Raw genomic sequence first — 20859 nt, forward strand, 5'->3', positions numbered from 1 at the left:
GTGTCATTTTGGTTTCCAGAGTTTTGAGACAATTTTGTGATGTGGAAGTCCTATTTTGTTGAATGGGACCAAAGCCAAATGACTGACAAAAGCACATTTGGGGCAGCATGCACTGACCTGCGGGGGCCAGACCTTTGTTACACCGCACCCTGGAAAGCCACAGGCTGATAATGACACACAGTTTGATATGGAACAAGAAGAGACTCAGACTAAATCCTGGTGTCAGGTTGACAGTTCACACATTTGATAAACCTTTGGATCCATGAATATTGCTCGGCTATACATCAATAGCAGTAGCCATTCTTCTTCTGTAGGCCATCGGTGAGAGTCTCTCCTCATTACAGTGCCTCATATGAGTGAGTTGACTCAGCTACTTCACACCATGTGGAGGCATCAATAACTGGCTGCATGCAATTGAAGTGGAAGAGGCAGAGCCACATTTTCCAATCGGCTCCAGATGAGAAGAACCCAACATCAGTTTCAATCAGGGCTTGTCTTCACTCCCGACTCAGGCGTCATTTATCAGGCATGGAGGCCAGAGGCGAAGTTTATTTGATGGTAGCCTGTTATTGGCTCATTCCCACTTAAAGGACACACCCATTGGTTGTAGCTTTAAGATCAGATCATAAGAAAAATGAATAATTTACATGCTGGAAAAACATCTGCCTTTGTTCAAAATGCAATTTAGAAGTGACTTTGGACGTGTAACATTCCTGTGCTGCCTTTCTGGAGACAATGAAAGTTAAACATGCAATCCAGAAGCATTCACGTGAACCAGCAAGGAAAACCTTTGATTTAAGAAATGATTTCCCTAATCTTTCATTGTGCTGCACATTATTGATTAGTTTTTTTCTTAACAGAGGAGCAGAAGAACTGTGAGTGTAAATTTATTTCCAAGGCCACCTTATCACGTGGACCCCACTTATATTTCTTTATTTGGGTACATGGAGCATGAATGTCAGTTTGTATGGAGATGTTTACTCAAATTTTACTTTCCAACATATAAAAACAAAGAAACAAAAAACATGATGTCATCATAAAAGATGATTATTATGCTGTGAAAAATAAATACATTTTCCCAGCTAGCAAGCTACTTGTAACCCACTATAGGCCAGAGTTACTGTCAGATGTTGGACGATCTCTCTTTAGCAACATCCACTTAAAGGGGCCAAACCCAGCTGACTGCAGGATGCACCCTGAACACAACACGGGGCAAACACAGAAATAGACAAGCACACATCCAGGTCAGTTTAGTCACTAATTCACTTAAAATACTTGTTTTTGGACTTGTTTTTGGATCTACTTGATGACAAGCTCAGGTAAAAATGTTTGCTATACCATTGTGATTACTACTCCACCACCATGAAGTTTTGTTTACTAATGTTGCGTCCGTCGACATCATGTAATGAGACACATATTGAGAACAGGACATTGGATTGCTGTGTTGCGATAAAGCTTGACGTATTTACTATTGTATTTCACCCCAGCCATGTTGATAATGCAAAAACAATATGGTTCAAATCTATAAACTTACAATATTTATTTAAAACAATTAGAACATTATGGGATTAACGGTGGCACTTGATCACAAGGACAGTCATTTACAAGACTATTATGTGCTCATACTATAATGTATGAGCACTTTGTATGGCAGTTACCAGTTACTGGTTATGCGTGCATGAATGGGCAGACAGTGTAAAATTGTAAAGTGAAAATGCACTGTAAAAGTGAAATTTGTTTAACATTGTCATGGTTGTACATCCACCCATTCGAACCTCATTGTTTTAAACAGTTGCTCCCTTTTTGTACTGGTAATTAACAACTGCCACTAATTATAGGCAAACAAATGAATTTAAAAAGCTTGCATGCATAGACGATGTATATTAATTATTTTTTTTATGACATTTTTTTAGATGTGATGACAAACCCCACAGGCCTACCTGGTGTGTGTATGTGCTCCATGTACAGCTGTTAAAAACCAAACTGTCACCAGGTAGCAGCTGTGCTGACTCAGAGGAGCGTCTCATGAACTGGCTGCTGGGAAAGGACCGCTACAACCCACTCATTCGTCCGGCTGTCAACAGGACAGAGAGAGTCACAGTCAAGCTGCAAGTGTCCTTAGCACAGCTCATCAGCGTGGTAAGACAACAGAGCCTCTCTCTCACAAACACACACGCCATGACCAAAATGTGTATATTTATATATGTTTGACTGTCCTCAGAGGAGACAGCATGTCAGAAAAAAACAAACAAACAAACAAGTGGCACACTGAAAGAAGGAGGTTGATTTAGAAGACGGAGTGTGAGCCACAGAGCTTTGAGGAAGCAGTCGATCACAAAGCGGCTTCTGCGGAGCGGCAGTAGCTCCAAACGGATGGATGGAGTGGGAGATAGATCTGGTCAGCTGGGATCTCTGCCTCTGTCATGTCCAGATTGAAACTTCAGCACAGTGGATTAAAAGGGGGCCATAAAGCTGTTTTAGCCACAGTGATAGGGGCTCCCCTTTGATTTACAGCGGAGGCCGGGTTTCAGCCGCAGAGCGAGGCAGCCCCAGTTTATGGGTGTGCATTGTACCCCGTGGAGTAATTGCTATTTGGTATCACTTTATTGGAAGTGTATGTCATGGCAGTGAGATGGCAGGGCAACCAACAAGCATGTTAACATGCAATCTTGGACGAGAGGAGGATTTCACTGCCATAAACTTTGACTTCACTTCAAACCAAATGCCATTGTAAAGATGATAGTGAAACAAGGACGGGCTATTTGTGTTCTTTGCAACAACACAAACAGTGATAGGTCTTGATTATAAATATGCAGAAGCTCGAAAAAAGGTGTTTGATGACAAGTTCTGATTCATACAGCAAATCATAGTCAAAACATTGACCGACCCCAACAGAAAGGCTTTTTTATTTTGGTCTTTAGTGACTTCAACTATATTCTAAGGCAGTGGTGTTATCTGTATTGTGTGTCAATACGACTAGTCTGATCAAGATTTATATAAGATAACCTGTTTTGTATCTCGAAGTTTTTGTGGTTGAAAGAGGAAAAACATAATATTACGGTATATCTAGCTGTAAGAGTGAAGCTGTGATGGAGAGATGACAGGTCATCACGTCTACAAAATGTTAAGTACGGTTTTCTCGTCTGCAGTGGTCGGTATTTATCAAAAGTGGTGCCGAAGACAAAACAAATGAACCTCCGCCGGGGTCATGAACAATCAAGTTTAGTTACAGGCTTGTCAACGTTGACCCATAACGACATCAGACAATATGACCAAACGACATGCGAGCATCAGAACTCAAGCTTCAAAAAACAAGAGGAGGCTGAATCAAACTTTCTGGTTCCATGTTGTGATTAACAGTTGGAGGAATGTGTTGGAGGAAGTCAGTCCAACCAGTCCTGTGTAATGCTCCCGATAATTGGAAACATCTTTTTGTATTTCAACAACAAATACTTCACTGTTTCAGGCATATTTTCTGGAGGTAACATTGTCCTGAGAATTCAAATACAACAACAGCAACAACAGCTCACAAATTCTTGAATGGAAATGAAATGACAATGTTCATGAGGCCTCTAAATTCTACAGATTTAACTTTGCTCAACTGGACAACTGTGAAATGTTACCCCAAATATATGAGTCAGTGCTTGGATGAAAATCAGTCCCTTGAAGTTTAAACCCTGATAAATAAGAGCGCCAGTTGTGACTGATTAGTTAATAGTGACAGTTTGGGCCCATTAGTTTTTCCCACTTAGTCCACAAAGGGTTACTGTGACAATATAAAGATCAATTATGCAGTAAAATGAAAACAAAAAGTAAAACACTATAAAATAAAAAACAGGAAATAAACAAATGCCGCTGTTATTCCTTCTCTGTCTGTTGTACCTGTGTTTTCACCTTGTATTGAGAGTGATTTCTATCTAACGTGCGCATTTTTCAGAATGAAAGAGAGCAGATCATGACCACAAATGTCTGGCTCACTCAGGTAAGTGCAATTAAGCTCTCAGTCAAATGACTCTTAATAACCGTATATGTTAATAAACGTCCTTCCCCGTGAACTTGGATTAAACCATATCCATTCCTGCACTCTCAGTGTGGAACCAACCGCTTCCATAATTGTGCTTCAAGCATATTTCACCGATAATGAAGCATGTAATTAGAAATGAGCTGATATTGAGAGACTGCGCTGAAATCAGGGGTCACACTAACGATCGTGTGCCTCTACCTCTCCAGCACTGGGTGGACTACAGGCTTTCCTGGGACCCCGCGAAGTACGAAGGCATTGACAAGCTGCGTATCCCCTCCAGACACATTTGGCTGCCGGATATCGTCCTGTACAACAAGCAAGTTTCATTTGTTTGTCATGGTGTTACACTTCACTGAATCAAAATAGATGAGTAATACCTCACTTCACACACGTCTGAACGCAAACACAAACAATGAGTATGAGTAGGTTCTGTTTAACCATCATGGAAATGTTAACCTCTGTTAACTTCTCTTCTTCTCTCACACCAGTGCCGATGGTACATACGAGGTGACCGTCTTCACCAACGTCATCGTCCTATTCAACGGCAGCATCAACTGGCTTCCCCCCGCCATTTATAAAAGCGCCTGTAAGATTGAGGTCAAGCATTTTCCCTTTGACCAGCAGAACTGCACCCTCAAGTTTCGCTCCTGGACATACGACCACACGGAGATTGATCTGATCTTGAAGTCTGGGATGGCCAGCATGGATGATTTCACTCCCAGCGGGGAGTGGGACATCTTAGCACTGCCAGGCAGACGGACAGTCAACCCTTTGGACCCCACCTACGTGGACCTCACGTATGACTTCATCATCAAGAGAAAGCCTCTTTTCTACACTATAAATCTCATAATTCCCTGTGTTTTGATAACCTCCCTGGCCATCCTGGTCTTTTACTTGCCGTCGGACTGCGGAGAGAAGATGACCCTCTGCATCTCTGTCCTCCTGGCCCTCACCGTCTTCCTGCTTCTAATCTCGAAAATCGTCCCCCCCACTTCACTGGACGTTCCCCTGATCGGCAAATACCTCATGTTCACCATGGTGCTGGTGACCTTCTCCATCATCACCAGTGTGTGCGTGCTTAACGTGCACCACCGCTCCCCCAGCACCCACACCATGCCGTCCTGGGTCAAGCTGATATTTCTTGTGAAGCTGCCGGCCTTACTCTTCATGAGACGCCCTCACAACAACTCCGCTCGGCAGAGACTCAGACAACAGCGGTGCCTACGGGCCAGGAGAGCCATTTTGGGTTTGGGCTACCCAGCCGCGTCGCAGCCAGGTATCACCATGTCATCCTCTGCCCTGTTATGTTCCGACTCCGCCTTCTCCACGCCGGGGCACAAAAATATAGCTCCTCCAGTGGGTTACAGCCAGTGCAATAGGAAAGGCGACGTGCGCAGCAATGACTACCTTCCCAGTGCGTTCACGTCCTCCCAGGACCTCCACCAGAGGAGCAACTCGGAGTGGGCTGCTGACGTGCAGGAGGCGGTGAACGGCGTGCGCTTTGTGGCGGAGCACATGATGGGGGACGACGATGATCAGAGTGTAAGTACACACATTAAAACCAAACGTTTCATATCATTGAACTAGAACGTGGACCTCGGTAGAGGGCAGACCCTCGCCAACATCGGGTAGCAACGCCACTGTGGGAAATGTTGATAAACAGTCACACCGGTGTTTCCGGATACTCTTGTGAACCGAGATAATAGCAGCGAGCGCCGGAGTGTCTCCATGGCAACAGATTTTGATTTCCTTTCATTTGATTTGATCTCCATGAGGTGCCTTGCCACAAGAAGAAGAAGAAGAAGGGAAACAGTCGTTTGAGATCAGAAAACATAATTACACCTGTTGCTGTTTCTTTAACAAAAACATTCAATTAGAATATTTAATAGTTAGTGTTTTTGCTCCTATACTTGATGAACACAGCAGCTCCGAGCTCAAGTAGTAGAGAGACAATTCACAGGTGTCCATTTATAATTCAGTGCAAATAAAAATCACTCTCATCAGTTAATTCCAACTCGATGAAAATCTTCACTCTTGGATTGAAATTCGATGGATAAAAATTGCATTTTAAAACAGTTGATATCGTGTTTTTGGAGTGTCCATTTCTTATTCGTTTTATTTGTTTGAAATCTGTCACACACATCAAATCAGTCTCACTATTCTAGAGGAAACTGATCACCAATTCCTGTGAATATCTCAGGATTTTTCTCAGAGAAATTTTCCAAATTTGACAGATTGTTCACACTTTTTGTGCCCAAAAGTGCAGGTCCTATGTGCAGGTCATATGTCCTAATTTTGTGCATCCAAAAAATAAATATATATATATATGGAGGTATCCAACTGCAAGACAGTAATTTTAATTCATAATGGATCAATAAAGTAAACTTTATTGCAGCTACAATTTTTATATATATGGATTGGCTGCCATATCATATTTTTTGTATAGTCATCACCAGTAGTAATGGCCAGCACAATTTCATGATCTGCCAAAAACCAGTTGAATACAAAGGGATATCTCTGCTTTGGGGATAATGCATGGGCTTTTTCATTTCCAGTCCAAGATTTACCATGACACATGACTTTTTAGCTTAACAACCACAATCTTTCCACGACCATGAGGGCAACAATGTGCTCTGCCGGCAGGAAAACACCAAGGTTTTTCTTCTTGAAATAATGTATATATTATACTATACATTATATTTGCATCGTTGCTTGTTCGTTGCAGCTGTAAAATGTAGCTGCGTCCACTGATACATCAAAAGCATATTGCTCATCATGTTGCCCTGGGGCAACAATTAACAACAAAATAAAACATATGTAGTTATTTATTTCTACTTAACAATGGAGAAGAGTCGTTTCAATCTTACCTCACTGTGTTACATGCTGCCAATCCAAACCTCCAGCAAAATCAAATTCGAACCATGGACGATCTAAACGTAACAAGAAAAAAAATTGAAAGCGACTGGCCGGAGATGTGGTTTTGCTGCCAGAGGGCAAGGCGGAGCGTGAACGTCAAACCAGTTCCCAGAGAGAGAATATTAGTCCATTGGACATGGCATTAATTCATTTGAACAATGTGGCTCAGAAGCAACGTTCTGTTTCTTCTGAATGGGGTCAAAAGTATTTGTATTGGCATGATGATATTTACGGTTCTTCGTGTGACCTTTAAGCAGATGGAAGGAACAGCACTAACCTAAAGTAGTGGCTCTGACCCAGCAAATTGAGTTCAGACGGTCAGTCAATCACTTTCTGTGACTAATCAATAATGCAATGAGGACAAAAGGAATTAGTAATGACATGTTTCTAAATCCACCATGGACAGTGCTGACAATGAGTGAAAGGGTCACCTGGGTTTTCAGATTTGGCCTCAGTAACAAGGAGATGGTCTTTTCAGAGATTCAGCCAAATGATGGGTTTAAAAGTGAGAATAAATGTCTCTTGTTGTAGAGGTACTATGAGAAATAAAGAATGTAACGGGAAGGATATACGTGGATTACTGCATGTATGCACATTGAGACATGATTTAACAAAAAAATTAAAAGATTTACTAACTGCTTTGAAAAAGATGCATGCTGAGCAATTGAAAGTGGATTTGTGTTTTCTTGCAGGTGATTGAGGACTGGAAGTACGTGGCCATGGTGGTGGATCGCATGTTCCTGTGGATCTTTGTCATAGTGTGCGTGGTGGGAACCCTGGGTCTGTTCCTCCAGCCCGTTTTCCAGAGTCAGATCGTTCCACATCAGCAGCCCAGCTCAGACACCCCTCGCATCTGACGAGCCGTGACGCCCACCAGGACTTACATGTTTTGTTTTGGGTTTTTTTTTTTTTCCAGATTGACTGCGCTATATTAAAACTACAGTTATAAGAGCAGAGAAAGTTTAGATATCCGAAGTTCTGGCATTGTTGTGGGATGTGATATCCTCGGAACACAAACTGTGTACGTCACTGGAAAAGACAGAATGTGTGTGGCTAAAAGAATAAATGTGTCTCTTCACATTTAGGACACCGTGGCCCACAGCCATGAAGCGGCTGCTATTTTAAAGAGGTGGTGCATTTGCAGAAGAAGTAACAATAAACCGAACTGGAATAATATACCAAGTATGACAATAACTCTGCTGTCAGATGTTGTAGATCTCCCTGTTTATGTAACTGTGTCTCAGAAGTATAATAAAGGAAAAACCTGTCTTCTTTCAGATTGATTAAATGTATGAGACTGTCAATAAAGTATTAAAATTGCCAGGGTCTTGCCAAAGTGCTTAGTCAACCTACGTGTGTCGGTGATAAAGTTCAGAGATGTGCAAGCTCAGATATTTTAATAGATAAGACAGCTGTCCTCTTAAAGAAATGAAAATGTCTCATCAGGGGGGGAAAAGATATGATGCATCTTAATAAGTATTACAAGGAAAATATTATGCTCAGGTTTGATAATATCGAAGGAAGGAACACTGATATTGTTTGTTTTCTATTCAACAATCTCATGGGTTCGTTATTTTCCTGGTACACGAGAACTGATTTTTTATAGGGCCTCATGTGCACACATACACACACACACACACACACATTTACTGCTCAATAAACCGTGCTGAGTGGGCTCGTTAGAGATTCTGCAGACTGTTGGTTCTTGTTCAAAACCTTCACTTAAATCAACAGATCGCAATCAGTATCTGTGTTAATGGACAGAATTTCTGTCCTCTTATTTCAGCTCAGCGCTTTTGGAAATCAAAGTTTTCTTTCATACACATTGTCATATTCTCAACAGCAAATCCATCAATAAAAAAAAAGAGAAAGAAGAACATTGCTTACAATACAAACAAAGCAGGAGTCCTGCAGTGGGTAAATGATCCCATTAATCAACATGCTTCTGTCAGCAGGCCTTTGTCATCAGGCTCTAATTAGAGATCCACCAAAAGAATACCCAAGAGCTGCAAAGTCACACACAAGAAAGGATGCATATACCGTGAGAATTTTAAATAATCCAGATTTCGAGCTTGAGAAGATTCAGTCAAAATGACGTATTTCAATTCAGTGGTTTTTCAAACCCTCTGGGATAACCTTTGCAGGATGAGCCTCTGGAAGGCTGTTTATCACTGAAGGCAGTTTTGTTAAATGACCCGAGCCTCAGCTGGAGACGTGTGTGTGTGTGTGTGTGTGTGTGTGTGTGTGTGTGTGTGTGTGTGTGTGTGTGTGTGTGTGTGTGTGTGTGTGTGAGTGTGTGTGTGTGTGTGTGTGTGTGTGTGTGAGTGTGTGTGTGTGTGTGTGTGTGTGTGTGTGTGTGTGTGTGTGTGTGTGTGTGTGTGTAGGTGTATAAAGTATGTAAGTCCTCACACTCCACTTGTCTGGGGGATTAAAAACTTTCTGAAGGTCAAATTCACATTTTTCCATATATTTCAGTGATGTGATCGTTTATTAATCCCACTGAGGCAGTTCTCTTTTCACCGGCTCCACTGAGAAGACTAAGATGACACCGAGGACACTTCAGAAGGTGGAACGCATTTGAACTCTGCCCTTCATTCAGCTGAGGGACAAGCCATTGGGCTTCACTGCAGGACTGGACTAACAATGGGAGCAGAGAAAATTCAAATAACACTCCTAAATGGATATGAAAAATTGTCATAACACAAAAACCAAAACTTAAAAAGAAAAAAGAAAAGTAAATCAAGACAAGCGAAAGACGCCTGAATCACAACTCACTCACACAGGGACTGTTGATCTTGTCTGAAGGCTACTTCCTGCCTTAATATAAAAAATCTGTGAGAGTAAAACATGCGTGACTGCCACCTGAGCGCTGTCAGCAAAACCAACACGACCCTGTAGACATTTGACATTTGACATCTTGGTCGTGTTCAGCCGGTGTTGAATCCTGACGTGCGTCAGGAGCGATTGAACAGCCAATTCAAAAATATTTTCACGTTCGGGAAAGCTGAAGTGTAGACGGCTGAAAGTGTGTACTCTCATACAAGTGGGTTAGATTGCTTACATCTTTGTTCACTTAAGAGCTACATTTTGTTTTAAATAAAAAATAGACAAGGAAAAATACAAAGCACACTGTTCATAAAAAGTTCAGAATATTAGTCATGTTTTTACTGCGGTTGTATCATTTGCATTAATTATATTTAATTTACTTGTTTAAAAAACAAAAGTATTATGAATATTACACATTTGCAGTTTGCTTTGTAAACACATTCATTCCGATCATTTAATCAGTTCATCCACTACAAAATAGAAAGAAAATGTATTAACGTGGAACAATGATTAAACAAAAAAAAGCACAATACATAACTTATATTACATAGCTCACATATGTACTCCTTAAAGTGCCCACAGTTAGATAATATCCCAACAGTGGGGACACTATCTATACAACTATCATATGATTGCACTGCTGTTTCTATGAAACCTCTGAAAACCAACCATGTTATTCAACAGCAGTGTGTTGTTCCTGGGTGAGCCGTCGAGGTGACCCAGCACTCTGTCCTGGTCGGGTGTGATGAGGTTGCCATCGAGTGCAGATCCCCCCTCTCTCTCTCCCGGTGTCAGTGAGTGGCTGCGAGGCTCGATGAGGCTCTGCCTCCCTCCCTCTGCTCTCTGACTCCGTCAGCAGCTGCGAACGCTCCTCCACTCCTCCCACGTTCTCCTGCTCCTCAGAGCGCCGCTGCCACTGACCCTGGATTCATCTGGCGTCGGTGAACTGAGACAGGATGGCAGCCAGTCTTTGCCTGGTCTTTCCCACCTGTTGGCTCCTTTTCAGTCTCCTAGCAGGTGAGTCCTGGTCCCGTATCTGAACAAGGTGCTTTACTTCTCATATATTTGTTTGGACCAATGCATGTAGTCAAGTGAAAGTGACTTCTTGGAGGTTTAGATGTATCGGATATTGACTTATGAGTGTTGTAAGATGGGATTCTTAGCACCGTGGACAGTAAAACAAATAACTTTAATGCAAAACAAAACAAACCAATGGTACTAGTGCCTGCAGTCAGACTTTCTGCTCTCTGATCCAGGAGGCACATGTTCAGAGGCAGAGCACAAGCTCTTCTCCGTCATATTCTCCAGCTACAACCAGTACATCCGACCGGTGGAAAATGTGTCCGACCCCGTCATCGTGCAGTTCGAGGTGTCCATGTCACAGCTGGTCAAAGTGGTAAGTCCCTGAAGGGAACAGGTTTCTTCTCTGTTCCTGTGCTGATTGTGATTTATGAGGCAGCTACATCACCACAGCCTCACACACACACACACACACACACACACACACACACACACACACACACACACACACACACACACACACACACACACACACACACACACACACACACACACACACACACACACACACAAACACACACTCACTCTGCTCAGTGAGCACGGCTCAAGGGGAAAACGAACAATGACATGAAGACACTGCAGGATGTAAAACAAATCACCAGGAAACTGAGGTGCGTGTTGGTTTGTAAACAGCGTTTTGTGGAAGGGGGGGGGGGGGGGGTTGGTGAGCCATGTGGGACACCTGGGACACTCCTGGTCTTAACAGACTCTTAATCCCAAGGAGGATGCTGCATGAACTGAGGTGTAGGTGTTTTGTCCAGCCAAGACAAGATGGGAAATATCATCAGTGAGAGGACTGGTCAGCCCGGACAGACTCCATCACTCACATACCGCCACTTTACATGAGCGGTTTGGATTAGATGGATGGTTTCACTGGAATTCGTTAACTGCTCTCTCTCTCTCTCTCTCTCTCTCTCTCTCTCTCTCTCTCTCTCTCTCTCTCTCTCTCTCTCTCTCTCTCTCTCTCTCTCTCTCTCTCTCTCCTCTCTCTCTCTCTCTCTTCTCTCTCTCTCTCCCTCTCTCCCCTCTCTCTCTCTCTCTCAAGGCTCAAATATATATTGCATTGTGGCTGCCTGTGTTGAGTGTTGTATTTGACCAAAATCTAATGTTCCTGTGGGGAAAACAGCTTTTAGAGACACTCCAATTGATTTACACTAAAAGGCACGGTGACACATTTTGTGTAATCCACTTAAATTTTCTTCCAAGTCCAACAATTTCTTTTGAAAATAGAAATCCAAGTAAATTCCCAAAGATGAGATCATTTTCAATCTGAACACACACACACACACACAAATGCAATACATTTTTGCCTCTTACTCTCAAAACAAGTGAGCAAAATGTCAAACAATCGCTTTATGATAAGAATGTCAAGGAATGTTGAAGCATCAATACAGCTGCTGTTGGGCTGTGTGGAGTTGTTGACTACAAGGTTTCTTGGATGTAGTTTCAGTGGGAAATACAGGATGTGACACCTTGCAGCCTATCTCAATTTGTTTTCCGTTTGGCTGTTCAGAAGCAGTGTGTACTTTCCCCTCAAAGGACTTAAATAATATTGAAGACCTGTCTGAATCTTGAGAAGACAAAGAGAAAAGAATATCTTGTTATAACCACCTTAACTCACTTAATGTAGCAGACCAGCGAGCGCCGGGTGCTGATGGATGACTATTATTCCATGTGCACACCTGGTGCTCCAGACCCAGATGCAATTGCTATTGCCTGGCAAACACCAATTACAACACGCCTGTATGAACTCATTTACACCGTCAATAGCTCATCAGCCAGGCTGCCGGAGTCGTCAGGCCACAATCAGAGGATGAGGCGAAGGCTCACTGGGGAGCAGCAGCTTTGTTTTGGTGGTGCACATTTCACTATCCATGGCAATTATTTTTTTCAAAATGTATTTTATCGATCGTTGTGTAGGAGTTAGCGAATAACACCTGTACTGTGATAATATTTGTTCGAGAATACAAGGCGAAGAAACACAAACCTAAGGAAAACCAAAAACAATGGTCATGTATTGAGGAGGTTGACTGACGGCATGGACAGGTGACGATACAGCTGAGAATACTTGAAAATAACTACTTAAAGTAGGCACTGAAACATTTTGTCATATTTAATGGGGTGAAGTAGAAAACCTTCATATGTTTTCCTAATTTGTAACATAAAAGGTTTTAAAAGGTATCGCAGAATTTATGACAATCCCTTTTAAATTATATGCTTTTAAGTGAAATCCATTCACAGTTTTACCATAACAAAGATGTTGAAATCGTAGTTTCACTTTTGTGTTGCTTTCTCAAATGACTCATTGAGTTATTGCTAATATTTATACAAGAAAAAAACAGACATAGTAGGTGAATACTGCGAATTTTACATGCCGTGCTTCAGAACAGTGAATGTGAAGTGAGGCCTCCGCTGGAGGAAAGCAGAGAGATTCACTCACATTCACTAGTCAACCTGTAGGTGAGGGCGATGCCTTTTCCCCCCCAATTTTTTTTAAAAACTTTTTTGGGAAGAAATCAATGCCAATATCTCATAGCCTAAATAAACAGAAGGTAAAACAATGACTCAGTTTCAGATCTTAAGTCATTGTAATTGTGAAAAATAATACATACAATGTAATCAGCAAGGAGGAGGAGTTACCATGTTTATATAATGCCCGTAAATCATACGTCCTTCGACAACCTTTGTGGGGGCGTGGATTAAAGACCAGAACCCTCAGAGTCTCATTATGCAACTATAAAAGATTGAATTAGCTTAAAAACTATTTTGTATACTCCACGTTACCCAATAATGCCTCAAAGCAGTAATTGTATTACTTCAACAGTTATGTTAGTATTTTGTGTACTCTATCTAGATAATTACCTTTGTCCACGAAAGTTGGGCCAGAAGATTATTTATTTATTTGTTTGTTTGTTTAATTTATTTCATTGGTTGGTATGTAATATATTTTTGAAAAAGTGTCACCAAAATCTATTACCCTGATTTATCGTCATCCAATGATCCAATCCCTTAGATATTGGGATGTCCCACAAAAACTGCAAAAAAAAAAAGCCCTGTGCCATACAACGCGGATGGGAGAGGCACCTCATGGAGGAGATCAAGAGAATTCAGCGACTGTTGCCATGGAGACGCTCCCTGTAGTGTTCAGTGTGTCACACAGCGCTGTTGCTACCTGACAGGCCAGTTAGCATTGATATGAGTGAACAGCTAACATGCTACCAACACTAACTTTGTTCTGAAAACAAATGTGGCGTTGGTGAAGATATCAGCTCTACCGAGTGTAGCTCTACTTAGACATGTAAAGCTTTAAATCAACATATTGTTTGAACAAAGACCTCTCCCTCAAAAGGTCAAAGGTGACTTGATTAGTACCCGTAGGTAGATTTTTGTGCAGCAGGCGAGGTCATCTGGCAGTACATACATACAGATACATTAAAAACGCAGGAGGTAAAAAGCAATAGGGACGCAGACATAGACGGGCATTCACAGACTCACTGACAGGTTAAAAAAGGAATAAATAAATTCTATGCAGCAATGAAGCTCCTGATCTGCTTGTGTCATTGGTATCAAAGTCATACTGTGAAACATTCAATTCCCAGGACTCTTCAAGTCACATACAAGCTTGTATTGATGCTGTGCTGTGAGCTCTTGGCTCCAGCACTCTGGGCGTGCAGGATTCAGGTGGTCCTCTATGAACATCCCCCCCCCCCCCCACACAGGATGTGCCGATCAGACAGATGCACCTCAGGGTTGAGGTGGACGATCACCTGTGATAGGTTTTAAACCTGAAAGACACACATTTACTGCATATGTTCGTCCATGCTTCTAGATCTTTATTGTCACTTCTGCTCTGTTTTCAGGATGAAATCAATCAGATCATGGAGACCAATCTTTGGCTGAGACATGTAAGTTTATGGTCCATGACTGTGCAAATAGACCTTGAGCAAGGGCAATAAGTATGGATCCAGGCCTCTGTCTCAGATGATTCTCATGGCGGGGCTGACAGGTTGAATTATTCATGCAAGGAAGCTCTTTATACACATTGATCCCTGTGATTTAAAAAAAATATATACCGTATATATATTCTGGTTAAACTAAATTCACTTTTACAACAATGTTTATTCTCAAACAATTTGACGTCTCGTTCCAATCAATATAGAAATGTAAAACCTTCAAACTGAAGAGTAGAAAACAAGTGAAACTCTTGTGCATTTCATTAAAGAAAGAGGCTGCAACAAAAATAAAGCGCGTGTCCATACATGTTGCATGTCTGTATGTGTTTTTTTGTTCTCCCACGTGGTGCCTCGGCTTCATGTGGCTCCACGATGCATAACATAACGAATTAGGTCTGAGTCAAATGAGGCAGAGTGGGTCTCCAGATCCCAAGAGCTGAACAAATATCCATTTAGGTAGGAGCCATGTGCCGCTGCTTTAATGTTGGTTCAGTGTGTGTTTTTGGAACAATAGACAGAGAACACACACTCGTTCCCCGCAGCTCTTCTCAGTCTCCAACACACACACTTTTTTACAGCATCACATAGAGAGGGATCAAAAAGGTAAAATGTCCATGAAACAGGCAGAAAATGCATTTCCAATTTCTTATGCAATATACATATTTCTTTATTTAACTTCTCTTAGACTCAATGCGAAATGATGACTTGTGATTGGTTTCGATTGACACTTCACAAGTGATTGCATTTGAAACATAGCAGACTGCATAATCACCGAATGAAAACAAGTTGGGGAAAAAAGAAATTCAATCACATAGACACACAATATACTTGATTGTTTTCTGGATTTGTCCTGTTGGGCCATTTATCAACTGCACATTTCTACCTTGTTCTTCACTATAAACACACTGGACTCTGGTGAATATGTCGTCATCAAGTTCTGCAAAACTTGATATTGGTATATTTGTTATAAAGAGGATCGTTAGAAGACATTTCAGCAGCCAGTAATGTCCTGTGAGATGATCTGTGTCAGTTTGAATCCAGCGAAAACAAAGAATCACCACAGTGACGACAGAGTGAAACGTCTTGGGAATGATTCTACTGAAACGTGGCCTCGTCAGCTTTATGGTCACTTTTTTTTATTGCAAATCTAAACCAAGGCTGCCAACTTCTGACTTCTGTTAGGAATATTTATCACCATGGATCACAGTCAACTAAGTGTTTATAGAAGAGAATGCTGCTTCATCAAGAACAAAGGTTGTTGCAAAAAGTGCACATTACAGCTCTTATGGGCTTTTTGGGGACTAAATGCTTCCAGTAAGTGCGAAATCGTAAATGTGACAAGAACAAATGAAAAGCTTTAAAACAGGCTGTGATGTGAAACAATGACTGTGATAATTAGAACGTTTTTTTCCCCAATAAACTAGGAATGATTGTCACATATAAAAGCTTCCATAGGCTGAATTGAATCACGTATCGAGGACTGTTGGGAACTTCAGGATTGAGCTAAAGACTGCAGATGAGTTTGAGAATAAGTCAGTTTGGGGTCCACGATGTGTCTCATGCTGTTTGTTTAAGAGTTTGCTGCCCTGCCTAAACCTGCAAACATGATGTGTTTTAATGGCCTGTTAACATTTACATTCACTGCAGCCTCACTATCAACTTACCTTTTTTATTTATCTGAATGTTGAAGAAAAACATTTTTAAATGCATCTATTGCTGTTCTAATGATTAAATTTGGACAGTTGATGGCTTTGAATTAGCATTTCTCTGTTATCTTAGAACAGAATGCCCATCAATCCTAGTTTTATTCAACATTGCAAACATTAAAAGTTTATAATACTATTTCACATAAAAACCTTCATGTCTCAAATGGACTCTAATCATCTTTGCTTGTGTTTTGTCGGATATTCGTGAGCGAAAATACATTTTTGTTCTTTTTCCCGATTGCAAATGTTAATTTGTGATTTGCTTCTCAGATCTGGAATGACTACAAACTGAAATGGAACCCAAAGGATTTTGGAGGCGTGGAGTTTATCCGAGTTCCCTCCAGCAGGATATGGAAACCTGATATTGTGCTGTACAACAAGTGAGCAGAACAACAAACTGAAAAAACCTGCTGTTGCATCTCAATTGATTGTTTCACCATCTGTCATTTTACCTTAAATACTATTTCATTGTATGTTTCTTTTAGCCATCTTTAAGCAAGGTCGTGTTATGCAAAATGCACTCTCTAAAGGTTTTCCATCAGTAATAATCATCCCCGTACCGAGAATGAAAAAAAAGAAGTGAAGAAAGTCTGTCATCTCTCTTCCTTACTTGTTTCAGTTTTTAAAAAGTGTGTTTCTCCAACCAGCCAATCATAAATCAAACCCTATATAGTGTCATCGGGGGTTTAGCCAATCACAATCAAGGTATCTTGATTCGATCACCTTTGACCCTCCCACAATTAGGCAGCCTGCTCTGGCACATGGCACCACGAGAGGGAGTACTTCCTCCTCAGATTCTGAATGCAGCTCCAATGATCCAATATAAAAATGAATGAAAATCAAGGAAAAGCAGTAAACTTTGAACAAGATGTTTTTCGACCAACGAGACCATGTGAAAGTGTTGAAAAGCTTTGAGTCATTTAACTGTCACTCTGCCCACAGATCCACTCACCTTCCCTCCTCTTTCCTCCACAGTGCCGTTGGAGACTTTCAGGTCGACGACAAAACGAAGGCTCTACTCCGCTACAATGGTGACGTCACCTGGATCCCCCCAGCCATATTTAAGAGCTCCTGCAAGATCGACGTCACGTACTTCCCCTTTGACTACCAAAACTGCACGATGAAGTTTGGTTCCTGGACATACGACAAGGCCAAGATTGACCTGGTGCTGATTGGCTCGACCATCAACCTCAAGGACTTCTGGGAGACTGGCGAGTGGATAATCATCGACGCGCCCGGTTACAAGCATGACATCAAGTACAACTGCTGCGAGGAGATCTACACAGATATCACGTACTCTTTGTACATCCGCCGTCTGCCTCTGTTCTACACTGTCAACATGATCATCCCCTGCCTCCTCATCTCTTTCCTCACCGTGCTCGTCTTCTACTTGCCCTCTGACTGCGGCGAGAAAGTCACGCTGTGTATTTCTGTGCTGCTGTCTTTGACCGTTTTCCTCCTCGTGATAACGGAGACCATCCCTTCCACCTCGCTCGTCATCCCCTTGATCGGCGAGTACCTCCTCTTCACCATGATTTTCGTCACCCTCTCCATCGTCATCACCGTCTTCGTGCTGAACGTCCACTACCGCACGCCGAAGACGCACACCATGCCCTGCTGGGTGCGGAGTGTGTTCCTGGGACTGCTCCCCAGGGTGATGTTCATGACCCGGCCGGAGAGGGACCCGGAGAAGGTGACCGTGGACGGCGGCGTTCAGACGGCGCATCCCAGGTGCACCGTCCACCCGCCGGCCACGCTGCAGAAGCCGTACCGCCCTCAGGCCCTGGCCTCCAGCGTGGTGTCCACCCTCACCAGCCGCCAGCGGCTGTTTAACAACACAGAGCTCTCCAATCTGAACAACTTGAGTGCCGGCTCAGGGTTCCTGTGCTGCGACGGCCGCTGCAACTGCTGCTGGCAAAACAGAGCCACCAAATTGCCCGCAGAGTCGGGGGGAGGCGGTGGAGGCCTGGGCAGCCTGGGGGCCTTGACAGGAAGCAACTCCGTTGCCGGGCCTGGAGGGGGGAGTCAGTGCTCCAGCTCTGAGTCTCTGAATGTAGGAGTGATGTCCATGTTGCCACTTTCCCCCGAAGTCAGAGAAGCCATTGAGAGCGTTAAATATATCGCGGAGAACATGAGACTGCAGAACGAAGCGAAAGAGGTGAGTAGACATCGTATTAGATTCATCAGGATGTATTAGGACAGTTGGATTTCATTTAAGAAAATGTTGTCTGGCTGTGATCCCCAGGTGCAGGATGACTGGAAGTATGTTGCCATGGTCATCGACCGTATCTTCCTGTGGGTTTTTGTTCTGGTGTGTATCCTGGGAACAGCTGGCCTCTTTCTCCAGCCTCTACTGCTCGGGGAGGATATTTAATTCAGTTGGAGAAAAAACAAACGAAAAACAATACTGCAGTCTGTTCAACAGCGTTTGTAAAGTGCAAAAATCTGTTCATGGTTTAGAGAGTGGAAATACAAAAGTCTGGGAGAAACAAAGGCGTTATTGCAAAAAAAGTGATTCAGTGACTTTAAAAAAAAAAAAAAAGAAACCAATACATTTAAAATAAACTCAGAAAATGTGAATATCATGGAAATGTTCAACATCACTTTATTTCATAAAGTTGACAATACTAAAATCATGTCAACACTCACGGACACCAAACACTTCCCCAAGTTCTACATGGAAGCAGATTGTTGGGACAAAGTGTGGTAGGAAAATGAAAATAGAGAAAATTGTCAAGAAATGAAAGGAATGAACGGAGGCTGGACTCAGAGCTTGAAGAGCTGCAACACATAGACGTTTCATCAGGTAACTCAGAAAACTGTGGATCCAGACTGGTGTTATTGTTACTGCCAGTATAACATCATTCATGTTACCGATGAGGCATTCTTTTAGTGAAAAGGAATTCAGTCAAATAATTGAAAAGGAAAGCTTTCATCCTGAACAGTCATTCAGATGATCAGCTCCATGATTGCTGGGCAAAAAAAACAAGTAACAAGCTAATTTAGACTTTTTAAGACTGTTGATAATTATAATTAGTTATTTGTTATTATTAACAGTTACCCAACCGCTGACTGTTAAATACTGAGGATAAGACTGGCATATAATGAAAACATAAAGGTCTATTTTTTTCTCTTCAAGAAATATGGAACACAAAATACAAATGTTCTCACATGAAACAGTTATGAATTTCCCAATGAGACCCATGATTTTAAGATTTAACACAATTTCAGATCTTCGTTTCTCTCACGTTGACGAGAGTCTAAACAAATGATGGCTAATTACATGGCAAATTAAAATGTCTAAGTCCATCTCAAACAGTCTGGATTCAAGAGGTTTTAGGTTAAGACTAAATGGTGTACTTTATAAAGTGTTTTTCAGGGGAAACCTCACAGTGGTGCACACGCTGTTTAAAGAGTGACACCGTGTGGTAGTGTGCTGTTATGGCAAAAAAAACAAAAACGTATTTATCTTAAGTTAATACATTCTTACTTTTATTTAATGAAATACTGATATTTTGTTAAAGTAGATTTGTATTTTTATTTTGAGTTAGATAACTCCAACTTAATAATAATAATAATAATAATAATAATAATAATAATAATAATAATAATAATAATAATAATAATAATAATAATAATAATAATAATAATAATAATGATGATGATGATGATGGTGTTATAAAATAACCACCTCGACATCATCTAAAACATGTTATTGCAACGGGCAGCTCTGGTGGAGGAGACTTTAAGCCTCAAACTCTTGTCAAATACATCTCTAAAAGTTAGAAACTCAAGTATAAAGTGGAAAAAGTCGTGATACACCATGGCTCATCACTGCTCCCTATTGCACAACACTGCACAGCACTGCTCAGGGTAAACAAACTGGTTTTTGCAAGAAAGTCAAAAACTGTTTGACACAGAACTGTCATCAGCAGCCACAAACATCACAGGAAGAAGTTTCTCACAGCTTCTGCCAATTTTGGCAGACAATTTTGTCTGCCAATGAGAATGATCTCATATCGTATAATTATTATACTGCAGATATCAATGCAGATACCAACATACAATGACTGTGAACAGGAACCTTTATCTGACTCAATCTACATCTGGAACAAAGAAAGGTTTTTGTGATTAGAATGCATTTACTGAAAGAACACCGTGGATTTATGAAATTCATCCAGAAACCAGATCAAAATGATATCACATGACCTTCATGACACCCACAGTTGGCTGGAATCACAGTGAACGTTACAGCTTCTTTTTTTTAAATTCCCCACAACTATGTTTATGCTCTCTGAAGCAGGTACAGGTAAGCTGTTTCATCACTGAGAAACTCATCTCCCATTAATTATTA

The 20859-nt window shown here is 41.6% G+C and overlaps 2 protein-coding genes across 2 annotated transcripts; both read left to right on the forward strand.

Annotated features, from left to right (window-relative positions):
* Positions 1-2001: 2001 nt before the first annotated feature.
* Positions 2002-7797, forward strand: chrnb4 (cholinergic receptor, nicotinic, beta 4 (neuronal); the record flags this gene model as incomplete). The annotated part of the gene is made up of 5 exons (XM_080494842.1): positions 2002-2139; positions 3938-3982; positions 4231-4340; positions 4513-5566; positions 7633-7797. The coding sequence occupies exons 1-5, from the start codon at positions 2026-2028 to the stop codon at positions 7795-7797; spliced, it is 1488 nt and encodes a 495-aa protein (XP_080350968.1). The 5' UTR covers positions 2002-2025.
* A 2925-nt stretch (positions 7798-10722) lies between these two features.
* Positions 10723-18879, forward strand: chrna3 (cholinergic receptor, nicotinic, alpha 3; the record flags this gene model as incomplete). Its single annotated transcript, XM_080520330.1, has 6 exons — positions 10723-10783; positions 11002-11162; positions 14707-14751; positions 16776-16885; positions 17481-18663; positions 18751-18879. The coding sequence occupies 6 exons, from the start codon at positions 10723-10725 to the stop codon at positions 18877-18879; spliced, it is 1689 nt and encodes a 562-aa protein (XP_080376456.1).
* Between the last annotated feature and the right edge of the window lie 1980 nt (positions 18880-20859).

This window comes from Blennius ocellaris (genome assembly GCF_963422515.1).
Source record: "Blennius ocellaris genome assembly, chromosome: 1".
Classification (NCBI taxonomy): Eukaryota; Metazoa; Chordata; class Actinopteri; order Blenniiformes; family Blenniidae; genus Blennius; species Blennius ocellaris.